General features: G+C 53.3%; 1 protein-coding gene across 1 annotated transcript in view; it reads left to right on the top strand.

The window, feature by feature from the left end:
• The window catches only part of MINDY4 (MINDY lysine 48 deubiquitinase 4), a 104,567-nt gene that overhangs the window by 32,289 nt on the left and 49,573 nt on the right, over window positions 1-22,705 (top strand). The window contains exons 6-7 of the mRNA XM_036247212.1: window positions 15,743-15,801; window positions 20,417-20,523. Of these exons, the coding sequence (XP_036103105.1) occupies window positions 15,743-15,801; window positions 20,417-20,523 (166 nt within the window). The remainder of the gene's footprint in view (window positions 1-15,742; window positions 15,802-20,416; window positions 20,524-22,705) is intronic.

The raw sequence follows: 22,705 nt of genomic DNA, 5'->3' as shown, positions 1-22,705 counted from the left end.
CACTTGCTGTTTGGCAGGAGCTGTAGCAGGAGCTGTAGACTTACTGTCTTGTCTCGTCCTGACAGCACCGCTAGGGGGGTGTTGGCCCCCACTTCAGAGGTGGGGAAGCCGAGGCAGAGTGGCCAGTGATTCTGGATTCATGCCGGCAGTCTGGCCAAGGGGCCCGAGGCCCCTGTCTGGGGAGGAAGGACTGTGGGGGAGCTGGCTCCGGCAGGGACTTAGAGGGCTGGGCTGGTAATTCGGGGAGTGGGAGGCGCCCAGGCCGAGGGGACAGTGAGAGACGGGCAAGCTGGCGTCGCTGGAACACAGGGCCTGTGGGGCCGGCGGGGGAGGGGGCTGGAGGACCGGACGGCGCTGTGAGGCTCGGGCCAGAGAGCCATGGGGAGGAACAGAAAGGTCGCTCGGGTTTTTGGTTATGTAATGGTTGTTTTTTCAACCAGTTGGAGCGGTGCGTCAGGAAGATTAGTGCAGGGGCGCTGCAGGGCCAAGCGGGGGCCAGCAGCAGGGGCCTGACGGTACCCCAGGTGGAGAGCAGGGGACCTGAGGAGGAGAGTCCACGGGACATAGTGTACAGGGAGGCCAAGGGCCTGGAGGCCCGGAGGCTGGGCCTGCAGTGCAGAGACAGGTCCGAAGCTGGAGGTGCTGGCTGGATCCGGAATCGGATGAGGACTGTTTCTGGACAGGTCCAGTGGGTGCTGTCTCCACAGTCAGGAGTGGGGCAGAAGCGCACATCCCGGGAAATGTTGGGTGAGAGGTTGGAAGAGGGGCATTTGGGTGGTGCTGGCATGAGGCCGAGAGCCAGGGTCCTCAGGGTGGACATGGCCAAGGACGCATGACAAAGGCACCAAGGTCAGAACCCTGCAGTGGGATCGTGTGATCGGGAAAAGGAGGGTCGGAGCAGGACGAGGACTAGGAGGTGAGGGAAGAGAGAGGTCTCCAGAGAGCAGGAGCTTGGCACCTTTCAACCCCTGGGGGAAGGTCACCAGGTCTGGTGAGGGGTGTGGCTTTGGAGAGAGCACTTTCAGTAGAGTCCTGGGGACAGCCGGTCAACTGCATGGGGACGAAGAGTCAGGGTAAGGACATGCACGAAGAATGGGGAGCCTTTTAAGGACGTTTGCGGTGAAAGGAAGCCCAGGGGCAGGACGGCAGCTCAGGAGGGTAGAGAGTCAGGGACCAGGACGGGAGAGACTTGAGCGAGTTGTAAGCCCAGGGCTGGGCGCCCGCAGCGTGGAGGAAGAAGGGCTCTTTCACGGAGACCGCTGGGAAGCAGGAAGCGTGTGCTTGGGTGTGGTCCGGGAGGGCCGGTGGCCAGATTCATTCTCTGCCGTGCTCCACAACGGCCGCCGATGTCCACAGTGAGGGGCCCGGGCACCGCAAGTTTCCGAAGTACCTTTTAGATCGCCCTTCCTATGAAGTTTCTTCTGAATGAAAAAAAATAAAAAACTCAAGCAAACTAAAAAGTCACCGAGGAGCTAAGACCAAGTTCTCTGCCCCATCTGAGGACGGGGGGCTCTTCTGCAACGCGGGGTTAGACCGACCTCCGTGATCCCGTGTTCACCTCCTCACGGAGCTGCGGCACGTCGGGCACCCGTGTTCCAGCAGCTACTGGACAGAGGGCAGACGAACCTCAAGGGCCCTCTGGCCTGTCTAGGAGCCGACGCCAGGAACTGCCACGGAAGCACGTCCACACAGACCCCTACAACCCAGACCCCCGCCCGGCCCCTCTCGGCTTCTTAGATCCCCAGTCCCGTCCCGCCTCGATGAGGGCGGTCAGTCCCCTCAAACCCAGTGTGTCCTAGGAGGGCACTGGAGGAAGAAAAGAGACGTTGAAAGGATTCATTTTAGAGAAAACCAGAAGCGATTCTGGCCCATTTAGTATTTAATAAAGGCATTAGGACAGATTTTTGGGTACTTTTTAAAGAAAATAACCCCAAAAGGTTACACTTAACCGGATGCAGGGATCTGGGAAAGCTTAAACAGGGATCCTGGTTTTAGAAAGAGTTGTCATACAGGTAAACTCCACATGGATTTTGTAGGAGGTAGAGGCTCAGATGGTTCAGAGAAAACAAAGAGTGTGTGTGTGTGTGTGGTGTCTGGAGAGAGAGGGGGCCGATGTGGCAAAATGTTAGCTGTTTGTCCCAGTAAGTGAAGGGTATACTGGTACTTACTGTGCCAGGATTTTACTCTTCCCGTAGGCTTAACATTTTTCAGAATAAGAAGGGAACATAAAAACCACGTGGAATAAATGGGAAAAAGGCATAGTCAATAGGACCCATGTCCTGTGTCTCAGTCTGCATCGTAAAGAAGTGGAACAAGGTGTGTCTATAAATGTTGGAATCTGGGTGCGGTGATGATATAAACGCAAGGTAGCCCAAGAAGCACCCAGGGAAGAGCCCAGCAGAGCCGGCCAGCGAGTGGGGCGTGGCGGCCCCTTGCTGCTGCCTGTGAGGTACGACACGGAAGCCCATGACCGCCAAGGAGCCAGCGGCTGTTCCTGAAACAGGAGCTGATGCGCATTTTCCAGATGCACAGAAAGCAGCCCCTTTCAATGTCATCCTGACGGGCATTAGGAAGCTGGTCCCTACCCTCCCTTGCAGACCCCCCCCCGCCCCCACGCTGCGGCCTGGAGTCCGCACACCCGCAGTCTGGCAGTGCTGGCTGGCCCGTCCTCCCTCCCCTGGCCCTCGGGATGTTTTCTCGAAACCCCACTCCTTTGATGGCACGCACATTGCGAGGCTCAATGTGACATTTCCCGCAGGAGACGCCGATGTGGGTCCCGCTGCTCCACATGCTTTTTATTATATTTGTTCTGGATGAAGCTCCAGATACCTTTGGTCAACGCGCTTCCTGTTGGCATGTTGCCGGGGCCATTTTCTGCCCACGCGATCCCCGAAGGGGCTACAGTCTGTAGGCCCTGGCCCCTCTGCCCACGGGACAGGTGACGGTGGCGTGCAGGCCCGCGGGGGAAGCCAGGACGCCGGGGTTCTGCAGGGCGTTGCTCGGATTCAGAGCCTTAGAAGCCAGGGGAGCCAGGGCCTCGCCAGAGGGCTTCCTCCCACCTGCAGAGGTTTCTGTTACAGAGAAGCGAGGTTACGCTGCTTTGAGCCCCCCCATAAACTCACATAGAATACTGTGGCCTCTTCAGGAGCGAACACTTGCCCTGTGCTAAAGTTCTGCGTTCCCACTTCCTGAGTTCCCTGTGAGGGGGGCCCTGTGCTCTTCTGATTTGGGGATCACAGGAAGTTCCAGCATAGATATCCCATCTTTGAAGGGCTGTTCTCAGCCATGTCCCAGCTCCCTACTGAACACCCCCACCTGTGGGGTCCCTCACCCATGAGGCACCTGTGCTGAGTAGCTGGGAACCCTAATTAGAGGCCGAAATGGTAACCCCAGAGGGGTGCGGAGGGAGGAGACCCACACTCTGGGTGGTACCCAAGGACACTCACGCCCCATTTCAAGTGAGAACGGCTGCCAAGAGAGGCCCCGGGCAGCCGCCTAGCTGGCTCAGGGACGCGTCTAATTTTAGCCCGGGGTACGCTGCCCTGGCCGGGCTGGCTCCCCCGTGGAGATTCCACAGCCCTCTGGTTCTGGTGTCTGAGTGGTGAAATGCTCCAAGTCTGCCGAGCTTACTGGAGTTTCAAGCAGCGTGTTTCTCTCTCCTTCTGAGAAATACCCAGAAAACAATCAGCCCTCTGTGCTTTTGGAGTAGGTCAGACTTTCCTGGAGATCCCTTCCTCGCGATGGGGCGGTGTGGGGTGGAAGAAAGGGGAGCTCTAGGAACCCGCCTTGGCCGGGCCTTTCTCGATTCAAACCGGAGGAAGGCAATGCTCGCTAGGGGCTTTGGGTCGGAGGAGAGCGCAGGTCAGCCGTGGGGCGCAGTGGGTCTCCCTGGGAATTCACGGGTATGCGAAACAACAACACAAACCGAAACCAGAACCTGGGGGACCAACTTCAGGTGCGGATTCAGACCTTACAGGCCTGAAACCAACACAGTTTGGGAGGCTGCTCTAAGACAAAGGATGTAAAAGTGTCTAATTTCTGCCAATTTTATGAAAAGAGAAGGCTGTGGGAGCATGTTGGAAGGAGCCGGTGCCGGTGAGGGTCCCTGGAACAAGCCCTTCACCCTCGTGGAGAACCAGATGCCGCTCACGTTGCTGCTGTTGTTGATTTTCCTGGCTGGCTAAGTAAGACTGTGGAAACATTTTTTTTTTTTAAATCCTCACCCGAGGACATTTTTGCATTTATCTTCAGATAGAGTGGGGGGGAGGGAGAGAGAAACATTGACGTGAGAGAGACACACCGACTCGCTGCCACCCACACGACCCCAACCGGGGCCGAGGACAAACTGCAACTGAGGTACGTGCCCCTAGAGGGACCCGAACCCAAGACTCTCCGGTCCGTGGGCCAACCCTCTAACCGCTGAGCCAAACTGGCCAGGGCTTGTGGAAACAATTTTGTAAAATTTAAATAGAAATGTAATCTTGAACGGAAAGTCCAGCCTTTAAAAAGAAACCTTGTGAAGGAGTTGCTGTCTTGTTGCTGGTTTCCCTCCTTTCTTCGCCGACCACTGTGTCACAGCCGGGCTTGTGTTCCAGGTCCCTGGTCCCCAGCGTCCTCACCTGTGAACACAGGGCTAGTGTCTCTGTGCTTCCTCCCACAAAAGCTGTGCTTTGCAGGCGCTGGGCGAAGTAGAAATAACCCCCAGATAAACAGTTATTACTCGTAGGGACCAAACTGTAGAACCTTTAGAACCCATGGAATGTCACAGAAAGGAAAAGGGAAGCCCAGGGAAGGAGACGCACCCGGGGCCCCTTGGGGAAGGACAGGAAGCCTCCTCACTTTTTCTAAAGGCAAATGAACCCAATTGTCTTTAATGTCAAATTGGTCGGGAGTTAACCTGGGACCCAGACAGTGTCATTTCAAACTCACCGCTCATGGCTCTTCTATTAATAATTATGCAAGGGAATGTTTTATGAGTTCAAACTGAACATATTCCATCCCAGAAGTTGTTTCAAGCCGCCCTTGGCATATTTAACCAAATAGAACCGACGTGGATTCAGTGTTTAATGGGACGGGGAGAGAGTCGGCCGCTCCCACGGGGCAGCTCCTTCCCTGGATGTGCTGGCTCCATGGGGGCAGCGAAGGTGCCAGGAAGCAGCTTCTCCTAGCAGCTAAGTCAACATCCCCACAGCTGTCCAGGCCACTATGGAAACTGGCTGCAACTCTTATGTAATGTCTTCTAGGCAGTGCGTTAGACCTTCCGTTTTATAACTCCGAGCGGGACTTTAGACACCCTGGGACAGGGCCAGGGTGTGGAGGCAACCCTTCCGCCCTGGGTTCTCGGGCCAGCCGTGGGCAGAGCAGGGCAGGGGGAGTCTTTGTCTCTGGGAGAGCATCCCGCTGGGCCCTCACCGTGCGGCCAGGAGCCCTCACCAAAGGCAGCCTCAGTGATCCTGCCTGTCGGCTGTGCGGTCTGGGGTTCCCACAAGGGTGGGGGCCCCTGTGGCCTGGGCCAGGCACCACACCACATCCCGAGTTCTGGCCCTGGTCACTGGGCTCACCCAGCAGCTCACGACGGTTGGGTGAGGCCGAGCCAGGCAGCCGTGTGCTGGTGGAGAGAGAGCAGGATCAGACCGAGAAAGGAGCTTAGGGGCTGGCCACTTTCTGCTCTGTGAGCTGCACGTCGCAGGCAGCAGTGGCTGCTCAGTGGACTGGCCGCGTTCCGGGGGTGTCCCCCACCGAGACCACTTTCCCTCCAGAGGACAGTTTTCTTCCCTCCGCCTCGCAGTCTCCTCGTGGCACTGATCTTGGCCCGAGTGCAGGGTGGGGAGGTGGGGAGTGTGAGAGCCACGAAGCTTATGTCCCTTAAGGGAAGAGTTGCCAACCTGTTCCAATGCATTTTGCATCTTAAGAAAAAGCAGTCAGTGCCACTGACATCCGGCACGGGACAGATGAAAGTTAACCGAGATGGATCTGGAGCCTAGACTTCTATTTCTGGCCTTACCCACTACCCAGGGGGGCCTTGGCAAAGGCTCCAACCCCCACACCCACTCCTACCGGGGCCACGGGATTGAACTAGGGGGTCTGGGTTAGCCTTTCCAGCCCTTTCAGATGGACGGCCATATCCAGGAGACTCTGAGGACTCAGCGCACGAGGGAGCATCCGTTAAACACCAGTTGTGTGCCAAGGCCTTGTGCCCGATTGGGAGAATGGGTGAATATGAGGGGCGTTCACATCTGGTTCAGTTTTGTCTTGCCAGGTGTGCGCCCTTGACGGAACCCTCCCAGTCTGATTTTTGGTGACTGGGGTAGACGACTTCTCTGTTCCTGGAATGTGCCAGAGCCTGGCCTGACTCAAGGAAAGAGACGGGCGGACTTGGTTTTGGATCTCGCTCTGGCTCTGCAGACTTCTCATCGGGGGTGTGTGCCAGAGCCGGCGGGGAGGGGCCATACGGAAAGATAGTTAAGCTGAGAAATCATCACCCCTGAAGAACAATGGTCCAGGAGGCAAGAGTACAACGTGTCTTCTCTCCCGCTGGATGGGAGCCGATGGCTTTTCCAGGAGGATGCAGGGTCACAGTGTCCACCCCCCCAATCTGTCCTCACCGGGCAATCCCTATTTTTGTCCAACCTCCGTCATCATGGACCCGGATGAGAGAGACTTGGGTGTGCAGCCCAATTCCCAATGAAGGTTTTTCGCTCGTTTCAGGAAGATAATTTATTTGGGTTGAATTGTTCAGGCAGATTGCTTTCACAGTATTCCAAACAGTGCTTTCTCACAGGAAATGTCAGACCAGGCAATTCTAGTCAGCTTTTCCACATCCTTAAGAGCAAAGAAAAGAGAGAGGAAAAAAGAGTTTTTTGTTTTTTTTAAATGTTGAAGGTCAGCAGAACTGGGAACTGGGGGGCATGAAAGAAGTCTGTTAACGTCGCTCCACATTGTGGTGGTCAGCGCACACGATGACTTGGCGATAACCCAACCCTTAATGCGACCTCCCGTTATTTAGGGCTTGATTTTAAAAACGCCTGCGGATTCGGAGGCTCGGGGTGGGTGGGGTGGGGCCCTTCCCGATGCTGACCTCTGGGACGCGACCCCACGGGAGGGAGGTGCTCCTTCCTCTCTGCAGGGCTCGGCGTCCTCATCTGTGAAAACCAGGGCTCTGCCAGGTGACCCCAGCCACTTCCCAAGCCTAACTCAACCACGATTTCGTACCTCGTCTTTTCTGGGGGAGCTTGGCCGAGCTTCTGGAGGAAGCCAAAGAGAAACGGAGAGCAGGCAAAGTGAAAAGAAAAATATCTGCTCTTCAGTGAAACAAAAAGTTCTTTTGAAACCAGCTCGCCCTCAGGGATCCGCCTCTCTAAGCCTCACTTCGCCGACGTCCAGGCTTGAACGAGAGCCTGTCAGCAGCGCGAGGGCCGTGCAGAGCCCCTGTGGGGACAGCGGAGAGCAGCCAGCAGCCTCTCCTCAGGGCCTGCCGTGGACACACGGCCAAGAGGGGCTGCGGCTGGGAGGGGGGGTCTGCAGGGATGACGCCAGAATCCCAGGTGTTGAGGTCCTTGCAGCCTCCCAAAGACGATTCTGGTCAAATGGAGGCTGAGGCGGAAGGCAGTTCGTTTACTGCTCGTGAAGCCAGTCTTCTGTGGCGCGAGCTGGTCCTGCGGCAGGGCGGGGCAGTTCCTGGATGCCCACAGAGAATCGAACAGCTCTGCTTCGTTACCGTCTCACCCTCCGGTTCATTCCGGAAGGACGCCCTGTCGGAAGGCGGACGGACAGTGGCAAGAGCCGACCCTGTGTCAGGAAACCTGGCTCCACCCTGCGCGCGTCAGCTTCGCCGGCCCTGCCGCCTCTGATGTGTCCCTGGAGTAACTTCCAACCTGGGGGGATACGGGCTCCCTGGCCTGGCCCTGCCCGCAGCGTAGGACCTTCCGCAGGGTCCGAGCACGTGTCCAGTAAAAGCAAAAACTCTTTCTTCCCATAAGCTTGCTAAGTTCTTATTTGTAAAGTATATATGAGTATTTATTTTTTTGTAAATGCTTTTTCTGCATCTCTTGAGATTATTTTATATTTTCCTCCTCTAACCTGTTGATGTGAAGTGGATTATTCAATTTTTTAATGTTATAATATTCTTGTATCCCCACTTGGTCATAATTTTCTTCAAACTCATGGCTGATGCAATTATCTATTATTTCATATTTTTGCACTTATGTTTTTTTTTATTTTCTTTTTTTTTTATTGATTAATTTTTGTTACAGATGTTTCTCCTTTTCCCCCCACTGATTCCCCCCTCCCCCTCTCTCCCTGCCCTTCCCCCAGATTGTTGTCCATGTCCACTGTTCATGCACACATGCATATAAGTTCTGTGGTTCATCCCTCCCCCACCTCCCCCCTGCACTTATGTTTTTGAATGTTAGGTTTTGGAATCAAGGTTATACTAACCTCATTAACCTTCACCATCATCATCATTTCAACTTATTTAGGTGGTAATTATCGTGTGTCAGGAGCTATTCTTAGTACTTGATATGTTAACTTGTTTAATACCATCATTTTTAGAGGTAGGACTATTATTAACTTCATTTTATGGAGGTTCATGATGGCTCAAGTTTCCTGTTGAATTGTTCTTTTTGTTATTCTGTAACAAATAGGTTTATTACAAATAATGCTTTTTTGTCCCGAAGTCTATTTTTGTCTGATAGTTTTTAGCTATAGGAGCTTTATTGTTTGGCCCACAAGGGACGCGTTTTCCCCATGCTCTCCTCCTCACCTTTGTCCTGCACCTTGTGAAACAGCATATCGCTAATTTAAAGAATAAACCTGTCACTTTTCACCGACAAGATTAATTTGTTCGCTGTATTATAATGACGGATATACTTGACACTATTTGTCCTGTTCTGTTTTATACTTTAATTTTGTCACACTTTTTATTCATTTCTTTTTTCTTCTTTTCTTTTTTTAAGTTGACTGTTTGAAAGTGAACAGTTCTGTGGCATTTAGTACATTCATAGCATTGCGGGTTTCATTTCCTTCTTTTGGGAGTCAATCCTGAAGTAATTCATTCGGTGAAGGTCTGTGATGTTGAACTGTTTTAGTCTGTGTCTGAAAATGGCTTTGTTTTGTCCTTACCTTTAATATTCTGGATATTAAAGATGTCTCTTGTTTAAGTAAGTGCTGGTTGCGGATCATGTACCTTTTCTCTGAGGTTTTCCTCATTGTCTTTGGTGTTCTGGCAGTTTCTGTCGTCGCAAGAACCATTTGAGGCCTATTTTCCATTCGAACACTTAACATTCCCTTCACCTACATTTGGCAAGTCTAAGATTTTGTCTCATTTGTTTCTCTCTCTCTTCTTTCCTCTCCCATATAAATGATATGTATTTGTAACACACACATGTATCTGAAAGTAAAATTCAGATATCTTGGCATTGTACCCCTAAATATTTCAGCTAAGCACAAGAACATTTTCCTGCGTAACTACAGTTTTGTTATCATACCCAAGGAATTTCACGCTGATTTCATAACATCAGCTAATGTGAACTCATAATCAAATTCTCCCGAATGGGTCAGGAAGATTCTCGTCGTCTTCTGTGAGGAGTCCTGTCTTGTGAGTTCTTAGCAGTTATCTTTTCAGTACTTCCTTTGTTTTTTTGGTTATTCCTCACCTGAGGATACTTTTTCATTGATATTTAGATAGAGTGGAAGGGAGAGAGGGAGAGAGAGGGAAACATTGATGTGAGAGTGACAGACACATTGATTGGCTGCCTCCTGCATGACCCCAACCAGGTCCGGGGATCAAACTTGCAACCCAGGAACATGCCCTTGACCAGGAATCGAACCCACGACCCTTTGATCCGAGGCCCAATGCTCCGGCCACTAAGCCAAACCGGCCAGGGCCGTAATTTCCTTTCTTGCCTTCTCTATATTCTTTCCTTCTGGAACTCCTTTTAGATTGGACTTAAGTTTTTTCCCTCCACGTTTCTTCTTTGCTCTTTCACAGACTCTCTCTTCTGATTGAGTTGCATTCGGAGTAAAGTCATCTGACAGCTCCCAGTCATTTAAGATCTTTCACTGTGTCTGCTCTGCTGTTGAAGCTTACCAAAAGTTTACTCCCAACTTTTAAAGAGTTCTAACCTGCAGAAAAGTTGAGAAGAAAAAAACTAGTTCAATGAACACTTATATTCCCTTCCCCTACATTCAGCAATTCTAAGATTTTGTCTCATTTGTTTCTCTCTCTCTCTTCTTTCCTGTATTATATACAAATGTATAAATTATTTGTATTTGTAACACACACATGTATCTGAAAGTAAAATTCAGATATCTTGGCATTGTACCCCTAAATATTTCAGCTAAGGACAAAAACATTTTCCTGCATAACTCCAGTTTTGTTATCACACCCAAGGAATTTCACGCTGATTTCATAACATCAGCTAATGTGAACTCATGATCAAATTCTCCCGAATGGGTCCGAAGAGCCTCGTCGGTGTCAGTTTAGTCTAGTCATGTCTCTCTAGTCTCTTCACCGCATACAGTTTCCCCTTGGTTTTTAGTTTCTCACGATGAGTGTGGTCTTCTTGTCCTACAGAAGGACCACATTCCAGATATGTCCTTCTGGTCATTAGGTTTACATTAAACATTTTTGACAAGGACAGTACCTACATGATGCTGTGTGTTTCCCATTACATCACATTGAGAGGTCATTTTGTTTGGTTTCCGGTGATGCTGAGTTGGATCCCTTCATCAAGGTGATTTCTCCATCATTATAAAGGAAAGTTTCCCTTTTGTGATTAATAAGGAATCTGTAACTTTCAGACTGTATGACTATCCTATTGCTCAAAAACCTTTCACCCAGTGCTTTTAGCATCCACCAATGACCCTTCCCCATATTAGGAGTTTATACAATGGTGATTTTCTAATTGTTATCATTCTTTTTAATTTATTAGTTGACGGTGTTCTATAGAGAAGAGCTTTCTGCCCTGGCCGGTTTGGCTCAGCGGTTAGAGCGTCGGCCTGCGGTCCTGAGAGACCCGGGTTCGGTTCCCGCTAAGGGCGCGTACCTCGGTTGCAGTTTGTCCCCGGCCCTGGTCGGTTGTGCAGGTGGCAGCCACTCGATGTGTTCCTTTCACATCGATGTTTCTCTCTCTCTCTCTCTCCCACTCTACCTGAAAAATGGAAAAATGTCCTCGGGTGAGGATTAAAAAAAAAAAAAAAATTATAAAGGTCCTGAGAAGAGCTTTCCATGACCAATCCCTCCCTTTTCCTCTAGAAGCAGACTCATAGATTTAAAAGATATATTAAATATGTCATTATCTATCACCATCATTGGATGCCTCTACGCTTTAAAATTTTTTACGACTGCATTTATTTTTCACAGCTGCCTTTTTTTTTCTCTGTCTTTTTCTTTTCTTATAACTTTCATTTATTTAAAAAAAAAACTTTCCCTGATATCTCCAATGACAAGTCTTTTAGGTTGTTGCTGTTATCGCAAGTCCTTGGGGGTCCTGCCTGTCTCAGCTGTCTCTCGCTTACGGCGCGTCCGTTTCCAATACGTGCAGTAGGTGTTCGGGTTGAGCATATTTTCAGTGGGACTTTTAAAACGTCTCTCTCGCCTTCCCGACCTGGGAATCTTGCATGACCCTCTCTGCGGAAGTGCCTCGGGTAATTTCACATTGCTTCGGTTAAGTGTGCCAGGGTATCACCGGTTGGGGAAGTCTTAACGTTAATTTCTTATTTTGGGGATTCTTGTGCTCCACAAGCGGGGTCAATTTAGACTCCATTCACGCTGGGTTCTGTTTCCATCAAACAGAAGTTACAGTCAGTGATCAGTACCTTTATTCTCATGGGACAACTTTCTTTCAGAATCTGTAACTAATTTAGCCAAGTACCCAGTACCAAATGTACAAGAAAGAGCATCTCCTTGTCTCTGTTTTTATGTTACGAACTGGTGAAATATTCTGACTGTTGGGATACCTGCAGTAGAACATCTTCAGGAAGAGCACGGCCTGGGCACGTCCTCTCAGAGCCCCGGACCCTGGTCATGCCCCACAGTGAGTGGACATGCTTGGGCTTCCCCCAAGGTACAGATGAGGCAACGATGTCCACAGAGGGCGAGGGACTTGCCCAAGGTCACACGGAGAGGTGGGAGCAGGGGCGAGAACTCAGGCTTCTGAGAGGCTCTTCCCACTCAGCCAGCTTTCAGTTACCAGGGAGTGAGTCCTGGCCCCAGGTGGCTCTGAGCCCCCACGGTGCTCTGGCCCCTGCCCCCTCCAGGGCACAGAGCGGAGATTGGGTGGGAAGTGGAGGCCCAGACACAGCAGGCGAGCTGGCTGTCTGTGGCCTGCCTCCCGTGGACTTAGGAGATGCACACTTTGACACATGCCTCTGGGTTATCTGCACAATCAAATTTTGAAAAAGTGTTTTGAATCCTTGATTTATTTTTTTGTCATTGTTTTCATTCAAAGGCAAGAACATGCTTTTAAACTGACCTTTTAAACTCTGTAGTGCTCCTGCCACAAAGGGACCCATGAAAGGAACAAAAGGCACATTCCCGAGCGCGGGCACACTTGAAGTCCCCTCCGGTGATGAGAGCTATGGGAAACGGCACGAAGCCTCTGAGCTGGGCCCCTGCAGCTGATGGATGGTGCTCCGGAGGGAAGTCCCATGACCGGGAGTGGCCCAGCTGCGCCCTTCGCAGCGGGAACATCACCCCCACCCTCTCACCACAACTCGTGGCCACCCTTGTGCCTCTTGGCTTTGCCCTCAGGAGCCAGGGGCCCTCTTGGGAGGTTTGGACTTTGTCCCATGGTCTACAGGGAGCCATGGAGGGTTCTGGGCAGGGAAGGAAGCATAAAATAGAAGAAAGCAAACCAGAGTAATTGGAGCCAGAGGCCTGGGTTTGAATTCTGGCTCTAAGCACATCTAAGTTGTGAGACTTGATGTGAGTCACCCAGCGTCTACGAGGGCCACTTGATCCTCAGCATCCATTCGAGAGCACTGCCCTGGAGCTGGGCACACGGGCGGCAGAGGCAACCAGGAGGGTCCTGCAGCCCTTTGTTCCTCCCTGGGGGTTTCTCTCACCACGTGTATTGGTTTCCTGTGGCTGCTGTCGTGGCTTATGACAAACTTTTTGGCTTAAGACAACATGGACCTATTACCTCACTGCTCTGGGGGACGGAAGCCTGAGACCAGTGCCAGGACGGGTTCTTCCCCGAGGTTCTAGGGGAGACTCTGTCTCCTTGGCCTTTTCAGCTTCCAGGGGTCACCGCATCCCTTGGCTGGTGGCCCCTTCCTCCAGCTTCGTGGTGTATCACTCCGGCCTCTGCTCTCGTCGTCACATCAGCTCTCTTCTCGGCCAGTCCGCTTCCCTCTTAGAAGGACACTTGTAGTTACCTTGGTCCAGCGGGGTAACCCAGGTTACCCTTCTTCATCTCAAGATCCTTAACCTAATCCTATCTGCTAAGTTCTTTATACCATAGAAGGTACCATTCACAGGTTCTAGGGTGTGGGTTTCATTGGGGCCATTATTCAGCCTATCACACCACCTCACATTGCAGTTGATGTCTGTTCATTTTACAGGGCAGGTCTCCCTGGGCAGGGGGGCAGGCCTGCCAGACAACTGCCACCTGTTGGCTGGGTGAGTGGGTGAAGAAATGGATGAATGTATGCTTTGGAGAGGCGGAGGAGGTGACAGCCCAGCTGGCCTGTAGAGGGTCAGTGTGGCTTGCCCGAGGAAATTCCAGGTGGAGCGAACATCTTATAGACAGGTGTAGAGCTGGGAAGTTCGGCTTGAAGGAAATGCAGGTGGAGGGTGAGGGTGCAGGGGGGTGAGCTGGGGTGGTGGGTGGCCAGACCATAGCCCACGGGGCACCCTAATGGGCCTGGCTATTGCTTTATAAGGAAACAGTGTATGTGGGGGTCTTTGGAGTCACCGCTTGGGTTCAGGCTCCTGTGCTGCTACGTACTTGCTGTGTAACTCCAGGGAAATTACTGGACCACTCCGACACTCAGTGCAGTAGCTACTTTATAAAGCTGTTCTGAGAAGCAGAGGACGTTTGAAACCTGCAAAACATTCAGCACAGTGCCGGGAACAGTCAAAGGAGTCAGATAACAGTATTTGCTGTTATATTGCGGTCATTTTTATGAATATGATTCTTGATGATGATGATGGGGAACCTTTGACGGTCAGCCAGGCAGCAGTATGGTCCTTTTTTTTTTTTTTACAAAAGATGCCTTTGACACTCATGGGAAGATGTGGGCGACCAGCACAGAGAAGGGTATTCCACAGTGGGGAGGGGGTGGCCAGAAACCAGTCCGGAGGCTACTGCAGTGGTCTGGGTAAGAGATGAAGAGGCAGAGAGGAGAGATGGGTACAAGAGAGGTGTTACCGCCCTCGGGGTATTCCAGACACATCTGAAACGGCTCCTGCTCCCTGTGATTCAAGGTGATTTTAGAGCCCATCACACACCTGTGTCTCCATCATTGCTTTTCAACAGGGACACTGATGTGCAGCAAGGGAAGGACACCTTGTCTCGGTCTCCTGCTGAAACAGTGACAGAGGGTCCTGAGCCTTTAGTGGTGGAGCTGGTGGGGGGAGGGCAGGTCGAGGCTTCAGGCTGGGGTCGGGACGGGTGCCTCTGACAGCCTGTGTCACCCGCCTGCCACCTTTCACATGCTCTGCCGCCCGCCTGTGCCGCCCGCCTCTTTCCTGCTCCCTTCCCCATTCCCACAGGCGTGTGCGGAATCCTGGTAGCGGGGGCACAGGAAGGTTTGAATGGAGGAAAATGGCTTGCTGAGTGGGGGAGGCAGGGCAGGAGGGGCTGCCGTGGGGGGGGGGGCGTGTGGCAGAGCCCCGTGTTCCAGCAGCAGGGCAGGACACCGGAGCCCGGGGCAGCAGGTGCTGGGGTTCGGTACCGCACGTCCTCGGCGGTCTCCCACTCACTCCCCTTCATACGTCCTCAGGAGGAAGCCGATTCAATGGAGCCTACTGTGGCAAGATTACAATCGTTACTTTAATCATATCTTACCCTGCAGGGATGTTGGAGGAAAATATATTTCAATGCCCCCATCAAAAGAGCTGTCATTTTTTAACATAGTAAATGGGTTTTCAGAGAGTTACGTCATATTGTTGTTTTAAATACACTTTTTTTTTAGAAAATGATTTTACTTTAGTTCAGATAGATGCCTGCTGGAGGGGAAAAAAAAAAAAAACACCTAAAGAGACTTAAATACAGGTAGATCGTTTTAAAAAGGTTCCTCATGCATACACCTGAATGTACACATCAGAAGCACAGGGCGTTTTTCAGGTAAGAGAAGGATACAGGGCAGGTTCTTTGGTGCATTTTAAATGGCTTCTGATAGCTTTACAGGAAAGCTGGGAGAAGGGAAAGAAACATAGAGATGTGTGTGTGTGTGTGTGTGTGTTTCCCAGCAGTATTGTGGTGATGTTAGCAAATTAACTTACATTAGGTTCTTGGCAAGTGTCAAATTACATTGTGGGGTGTGTGTGTGTGTGTGTGTGTGTGTGTAAGAACATTCACAGCATTGGAAGCACCTTGGAGATGATTTGGTCCCATCCAACGTGGAACCTGTGGCCCGAGAGGGAGCGTGACCGGTGTGAGCCACACAGAGTGCAGGGCCAGGCCCGAGGGAACCGTCCTTGGAACCCCACCAGCCTCCAGAGCTCCCCCAGCCTCCTCTGCGGTTTGCATCTGTCTGTCCCTCTGCTCTGGTACATTGACATTTTCTTCTTTTCTAGGAAAACTCAGTTGCCAGTGTCCAGCAAGGTCGGTGGTGAGCTGGGCGCCCTGCAGCTCGGTAGGTGTGCCTGCTCCTCTGGGCCGTGCCTGCCGGGGCCCAGGCGCCTGCGCTTGCCCGTGTGGGAGGCGGTGGGAGCAGGGGTCCGCTGGCGGGGCGGGGGCGCCTTTCTTCCCTCCCCCTCGGGAAGGGGGGCTGGCCGGCCAGCAGAGCAGGCGTCTCTTTTGGTTGCCATCTTGTACCGCCCAACTTTTCCTTCTGGAGAAATCTCACGAGGAGTCTGCGCAGTTCCGTAGCCACACTGGGGGCCAGAGGAGACTTCTCTGCATTCGGAGGTTCCCGTAGGGCCATCTAGGGCCTACAGAGGCCTGCAGAAGACCATTCTCAGTCAAAATGCCCATCCGGCGGTGTGCGGGAAAGCCCGTTCTGAACCGTTCACCAGGGGTGAGGGGGTGTCAGACGGGGACAGCGAAGTGCCAGCGCGCACACCGCCAGTGCTGGGCACAGTGCGCTCCGCAGTGGGGCACGTGCCCCGCGCCGCGCGCACTCGTTCGTTCCGAAGTGGACTTCCCCCCTCTCCGTAAGTCTCTGCTCCCCAAAGACCGGAGTGTTTGCAGGGCTTGGCAAGCAGCGGTAGACAGGAGGGCGACCTTCAACCAGGGAGGAGAGGGTCTGCTCTCCTTCCGGAAGCCAGCAATTGACCTGCTGCCATCTCTGCACAGGAGAGCTGTTCACACGCGCCTCCTCTCCTTTTAAGCACCCCCTTTACACCGAGGGCAGGACGCGCCGGGCCCCTCGACGCGCCCTGGACGTGCGGCGGCCGCCGGCTTCGATGCAGGTGACAGGCAGCCAGGCCTCGAGTGCAGGAGGCAGAGCTTGGCTTCTCCTGCTCGGCTACTCCGAGGTGACAGTTCCTGGGCGTCTGAATCGTCAGGAATGGCTAGTGGGGTCGTCTGGTGCCCGGGAAGGCTGCTCTGGCTCTCGGCTGGCAGGAGTGGGCACGGAGCCAGGCAGTGCTGATATCGGGAGCCTTCGATAGAGACTCACTGGAGATTCTGCTCTGAGAGCCACTCCCGTCCGGACATGAAGCGGAGCCGTCCCCACCCTCCGAGCCCCGCGGGCTTCTAGTGGAAGGAAGGCTCTCAGCAAACCTCGCGGAGACTGGCCCTTTGAAGCATGTGTGTGTGTTCCAGGGGGAGGCCTCCCTTCCTGACTCGTGGGTCCGCTAAGGGCTTTGAAAAGGAGATAAAAGAGTCGATGGAACCTAGTCACCAAGGGAAAGGGAGAGAGGTTTTGGCGTGGGGCCAGGAACAAGGACAAAAGTTTGGTCAGAGAGATGGCAGGCCCTTCCCAGCCCCCGTTCGCGTCCCCTGGTTCAGCTCAGCAGCCCTGGGTTGGCGCTGCCATGCCCGGGCACACGCAGGGCCGCTGAGTGGGATCGCGGGGCACCGAAGTGCCCTCCTCCTTGGAGGGCCGGCCTGGGCGGCAGCACAGAAAGCATGAGCCCCGCGGGCTCCCCGCTGGGAGGGACGTCTGGACCAAGTCCTGGTGGGTGCTGGAAGTGTCCATCCAGGTGGGGTTGAGGCTGGGCCCTGAAGGATGGGCACAGTCTTGCCAAGCAGAGGTGTGAAACGAGCCCCGTGGGCCGAGGCCTGGAGTGTGGGAGCTCGGCGTGCGGTGGCCTGGAGGGGAGGTCGCGGGCCCAGGGGAGAGGAGGCCGGGAAGGAAGGCCCTGGCAGGACAGGGTGCTCTCCAGTGCAGTAAGGAAGACTGTGCTGGCGAGTAATGCGCCCAGGGCTGTGCGTTCCGGGCTGCCTCTGGATGTGCCTGCGAGGTGGATTTTAGGGGTAAGAGCCGGGACGTTGGAAGGCCGGTGAGGGGCTCGTGGAATAGTCCAGAAAAGAGGCGACTGCTCCCCTGTTCTATATGGGGAAATGCTATGGGTACTTCAAGACCCTGCTCAAACGTTGACCTCTGTGGGGCCTTTCTCTGACCTTTGCAGGAAGACCTGTTTGCCTCTTTCCTCTGCTCTTAAAACCTGTGCATGCGTCTCTGGTTCAGCACTTACGCTATATTCTCTGGGGCTCTGTCTCCCCTCCAGGCGGGGATCTCCCTGAAGGCAGGGGTGCTGTTTCAGTCATCACCCTTCTCTGTCCCACGGAAGCCCTGGCACGTCGTGAGTCCAGTGCTCGATGAACAGGTGGAAGCACAGTGAAATGTTCCGTAGCGGGGGTGGGGGTGGGGGCGGAGATGAGCCGTCTGGAGGCAGGAGGATCGGGTGCTGGTGTGGCGCGGTGTGTGGGAGAGGGTCCCTGGTGCAGGGCTGGGGCCTGGAGTCCGTTGTCAGGGCCTGGACGAGTGCTGTGGAGAGTCCCGTGCCGGGGGTGCTGGGTCCTTCAGGAGAAGATACTGTGTGATCAGTGCGAAATACCGAGTAGGCGGCTGGGAAAAGATCGATTGGGGCCTCTGTTACATATTACCATCTGCATATGTTTTCCTCCAAGGGGTGCATGGGCTGAGAAACAAGTTCTCCTGCTTCTTTTCAACCAGATATTTATGCCAGCGCCTTAAAAATAGCATTCTCAAACCGCAGCATCAGCAGCCGGTTTCGTCTGCTTGGCCAGCACGCCATTGGACAGCGCTTTGTTTTTCCCTTGCTTGGCGGTCCCACCACATCTGGGCCCCAGGCCTGCTATGTGGTCCTGAACCAACTCCCTAGACAGGGGCCAACGTCCTGGCGGAAGCCAAGGCAGGCTGCTTCCCCTGGGGCCTCCACCCGCTCCGCTTCCCCTGGGTCCCAGCCTCCATCCTCAGACGTACCTCCTGGGGCCCAAGCAGAGCACATTTCAGCCCTGGCTTCATCCTGGACAACCTCAGACTAGAGAGAGGCCTCCAGATAGGCTTACCTATGGCCCCTTCTATTCCTCAGGAAGCAGTCTGGCCTGAAGCATTGCAAGGAGCCAGCCCTTCAGGGCCTGGTGGAATCACTCAGGTTACTCTCTCCCTCTGGTCTGGGCCTCTGGGGTCTGTGGTTGACTTATTTCTATTCCTCGACCCAAAATTCTCAGTATTGATTTTTGCAAAGCCTACCTTCCCTCCCTCCATCCCTCTCTTCCCCCTCCCCCTCCCTCCCTCTTGCCTTTCCTTCCTCATCTTCCTTTGCCCACCCCCAGCCCAGACTCCCATGACCCTCTCCTCCATAGCAACCTTCTCATGTGTTCAGTCGGTACCTTTGCTTGTGCATGGCCTTGCAAAACGTGCAGTGTTGTCTTGTGTGCATGAGTTTGCAATGGATGCAGATCTCATCTGCTTTCCTGCTTTCTCGGCCCGAACCATGTTTTCAAACCCCTTGCATGTTGCTGGGTGAACATCTGGGCTTTATTTCAGGGCATTTTTTGTAAGGTCACGGTGGCTTTTTCAGAGACCCTGACTATGAGAGGTTCTCATTTAAATCCCAGACTTACTAAAGCATTTTTTTTTAGTCCAAAGGTGGAATCTGTCTCCTTTTTGGTGGACTGAGCCCCGAGGCATTGGCCTCATGCTGTGCCTGGTCCTCCAGCATTAAAGGAGGCTGGACAATGAGATATAAGACATGTGTCCTGGAGCTCTTGGCCTTTGGGTACCATCTCCAGAGGATGTGGGGCAGGGACAGTGACATGTGTGTAGTCCCAGACGCACAGAATTATTCAGAGAATGCTGATAGCGATACAGTGTGGTGCGCTTTTTAAATGACCATTTAGGCTTGGGAAAATGGAAAGAAAAACAGGAGGCTCCTGAGGCGCTCTGGAGACCGGTCTGCTCAGCTTTGCCAGCTTAATTGCCTTGGGTGGTTCTCACTTGGGTCCTTCGTCTGAGCGTTCTGGTAAATGCTGCGGCAGTAGGCGGGTGGCGAGAGGGAGCTTCGGCCGCTGGGAAGGCACAGGCTGCTGCTGCCAGGACTCACGCGGGGCCCTGTCTGGGCCCCAGTCGCCCTGGCCATAAGGAGACGTATTCGGAATGTGGCCCAGTGGCCCTTCTGGTTGGTGGTCCAGGGACATCTGACTGGCAGGGAGGCGGACCGATGAGGAGTCCCGTCTCTGCCGCTTCCCATCTGCGGGACGCTGGGCCAGGTGCTTACTTCCTCTAAGCCTCAGTGTCCTCATCTGTAAAGTAGGGGGAGTGATAATTACTCTCTCGAGGTTATTATGGGGCTTAAGTGATAAAACACGAGTGGTCAATAAATGAAAGCCACAATAGCTATAGTCTATTATTATTTTATCAGGAACAGTGGCGTTTCTTGTACTAATTCTGCCTTCTTCATGTTCGTCCTGAGGGGACAGACTTGAGCATCCTGCCCGCCCTTCGTAAGCAATGTGCTGAGCGAGGCTTTCTGGGCCCAACTCGCTGCTCAGACCCGGGCACCTCCCTCACTGCGTGCCCACGAGCAGAACTTTCCCGGGGGCCATAGCTGAGCCCCACCCATTCCCACTTGTCCCTTGTGGCTGGACAGGCGTGGGGTCTGGACAAGGAGCAGGGCTGTGTCTGATGAGGGCCTGGGAGCCCAGGGGGGTGGAGTTGGTGGAGGACCCCGCCTTTCATCCACAGCATGTCAGAACTCAGCAGTGCCTGGGTGCTAGGTGACTTCATCGTCTGTCTTCTGTACCAAGGAGCTCACGTGGCCGCTGTTCTCTTTCAGAGGATGTGGAGGACGAATCGATAGGGGAGGAAGTTACCCTCCCTTCAGTCCCATCAGCGCCCAAGCTGCACATAGTGTCCAAGCCAATCGACCTCTCAGTGGCAAAGGTGGGTGTCAACGTTAAAGTGAGATCGCTACACCTGGATGTGAATGGGTGTGAACTGCTGAGGTGCGAACTGAGGACGTTTTGATTTGCGTTGGTGTGAACAAGGTGATTTTGATTCTTCTGGCCCCATCCATCCGAGCACAGCCAGTCCGTCATTGTTAAAATGGAAATTCGGGTGAGCTGTGGAGGAAAACCTGAACGAAGCGTCGGGAAAATGGGGGCCTCGTCCTGGCGGCTCCCCACCCTCTCCTAAAGGTCTCAGCCTCCTGCCACTCACACGTTCTAGGATCCTGATCGCTGTGCCTGGGCAGCCTCAGTGCACCTGCAGTGGCCCAGAGGGGACGGTGCGAGATTCCTGCCCCGTCAGCGGGCTCTGCTCCTGCGCTAGCCTCTGGGCTCAGGCTGGGCTGCAGTGAGGAGGGCAGGAGGTGCTGACAGTTCTGCAGCTCCCTCTGGGTTCACACCGATGGTACCCCAGAAGGACGCCCCGTCCGGGACCTAGGGAGCAGGCTCCTGGCCTTAGCAGCCTCCTCTGCAGGGGGTCCAGGATTCCTCCCCATTTCAGCTGCCCGGATGGCCTCACCTCCCCTTGGCCAGTGGGATGAACTCTGCTCTGCTGCCCATCACTGGCTTTCCAGCCAGGATCCAGGAGGAAAAATGAAAATTCCTGGGGACACAGCTGACCCCCCTCCTCATTGTACGTACCAAGTATTTACTCAGCACACAGATCAAACGTCAAAGATTTTTCTAGAGGTTTTTTCTCCCCTCCCTTTTCCTTCCTTCCTTTTGAAACCACAAAGGGTGAGATGCGTGTTAGTGGCCCCGAACCTGGGAGGAAGTGCGCTGGCTATCGGTAGCCACAGGACTGTGGCTCTCTGCAGTGGAGACTCGCATTTTGGGGAGGGTCCTTGGAGGCCCAGAGAGACTTCCCAGCAGTAGCATCTCCAGAAGCAGCTGGAAAACCCGAGACCCACACAGGGAAAAGGAGGACCCAGGGCTCCTGTCCAGCCCTGTGACCTGGTGCCTACTCTGGGCTGCACTAAGAGCTGCCATTCTGTGACTGAGAGCAGACATGGGCTTCAGCCAGAGAAGTCAAGTCCCTCTAGGTTCTAGGCTCTTGGGAAACTCAGTTCTAGTACATGAATGATAGTAGTTGGTTCAAGGAACCACGCCCCAACAGATTACCTCACCCAACCCTCTCCTGTGCCACCAGCCCCCGCTCTGATGGGGTGTGGACAAATGCTGTGCCACAGAGAGATTCCTTGCACTGAATGAAAAGAAAAAGCCATTTTAGAGGGAAATAATCTGAGTTTGAAGAAAGATCTCACCCAGAGAGAGGGTCTGGAGAGGTGGCATCATAACCCACATGCCAGCATCTTCAGAGATCCCTGGATGTAAAATCATGGCAGAGAGAGAGGAGGCAGCCAGCATGGGGAGTGGGAACCCAGAGGGAGGTGCTGCCTTCCTGTCCGAGGACCCGTCAGTAGGGAGGGGTTGGCACTTTCTGGGGCTCTGGAGCGTGGGGCTTGGGCTGATGGGAGATGAACTGTAAGCTTGATGTCAGCCAGACGTTTAGAGAAGACAGAGCCTTGGGAGGTGGTGGGAACCCTCACTGGGTGTTTGGGGTGTTCCAGCCAAGATCTTGGGAGACCACTTTTAGGTGATGTTATAGAGGAGGTTCTTACATGTGGTAAGTTATGCTAGAGCAGAGATTGAGACTTTCTCTACAGGGCCAGATAGTGTTTTTTGGCTCTCTGTTGTAACCACTCAACTCTGCCTTTACAATCTAAAAGAAAACTTAGACAGTTTGTGAACAAACGGGCACTGATTGCTGTGTTTCAATAAAACTTTATTTATAAAGCAAGCGGGGGGCCGTATTTGGCCTGTGGGTTTGCTAGGCCTGTCCTAGAGCACCAGTTCTCACTTGACAGCACATTGGAATCCGCTGGGAGCTTTTAAAAATACAGATACTGGAGTCTGAACCCAGGGTTTCTGACTTAGCTGGCCTAGTGTACGGTCTGAGCAGCAAGACCGTGAAGAGCTCAGTAGGTGACTGTAACGTGCAGTCAAGAGCTTCCAAGTTCCTTCGTAAAACTACAATTTTGTGTTTCATGTTTCTTCTAAGGAACCTAAAAAGGTTCTGGCCCGGGTCAGCACAGGCTGGCTGGGTTTACAGATGTTCT

The sequence above is a fragment of the Molossus molossus genome, unplaced genomic scaffold (assembly GCF_014108415.1).
Source record: "Molossus molossus isolate mMolMol1 unplaced genomic scaffold, mMolMol1.p scaffold_m16_p_7, whole genome shotgun sequence".
NCBI lineage: Eukaryota > Metazoa > Chordata > Mammalia > Chiroptera > Molossidae > Molossus > Molossus molossus.
This window is presented reverse-complemented; position numbering and strand designations above follow the sequence as displayed.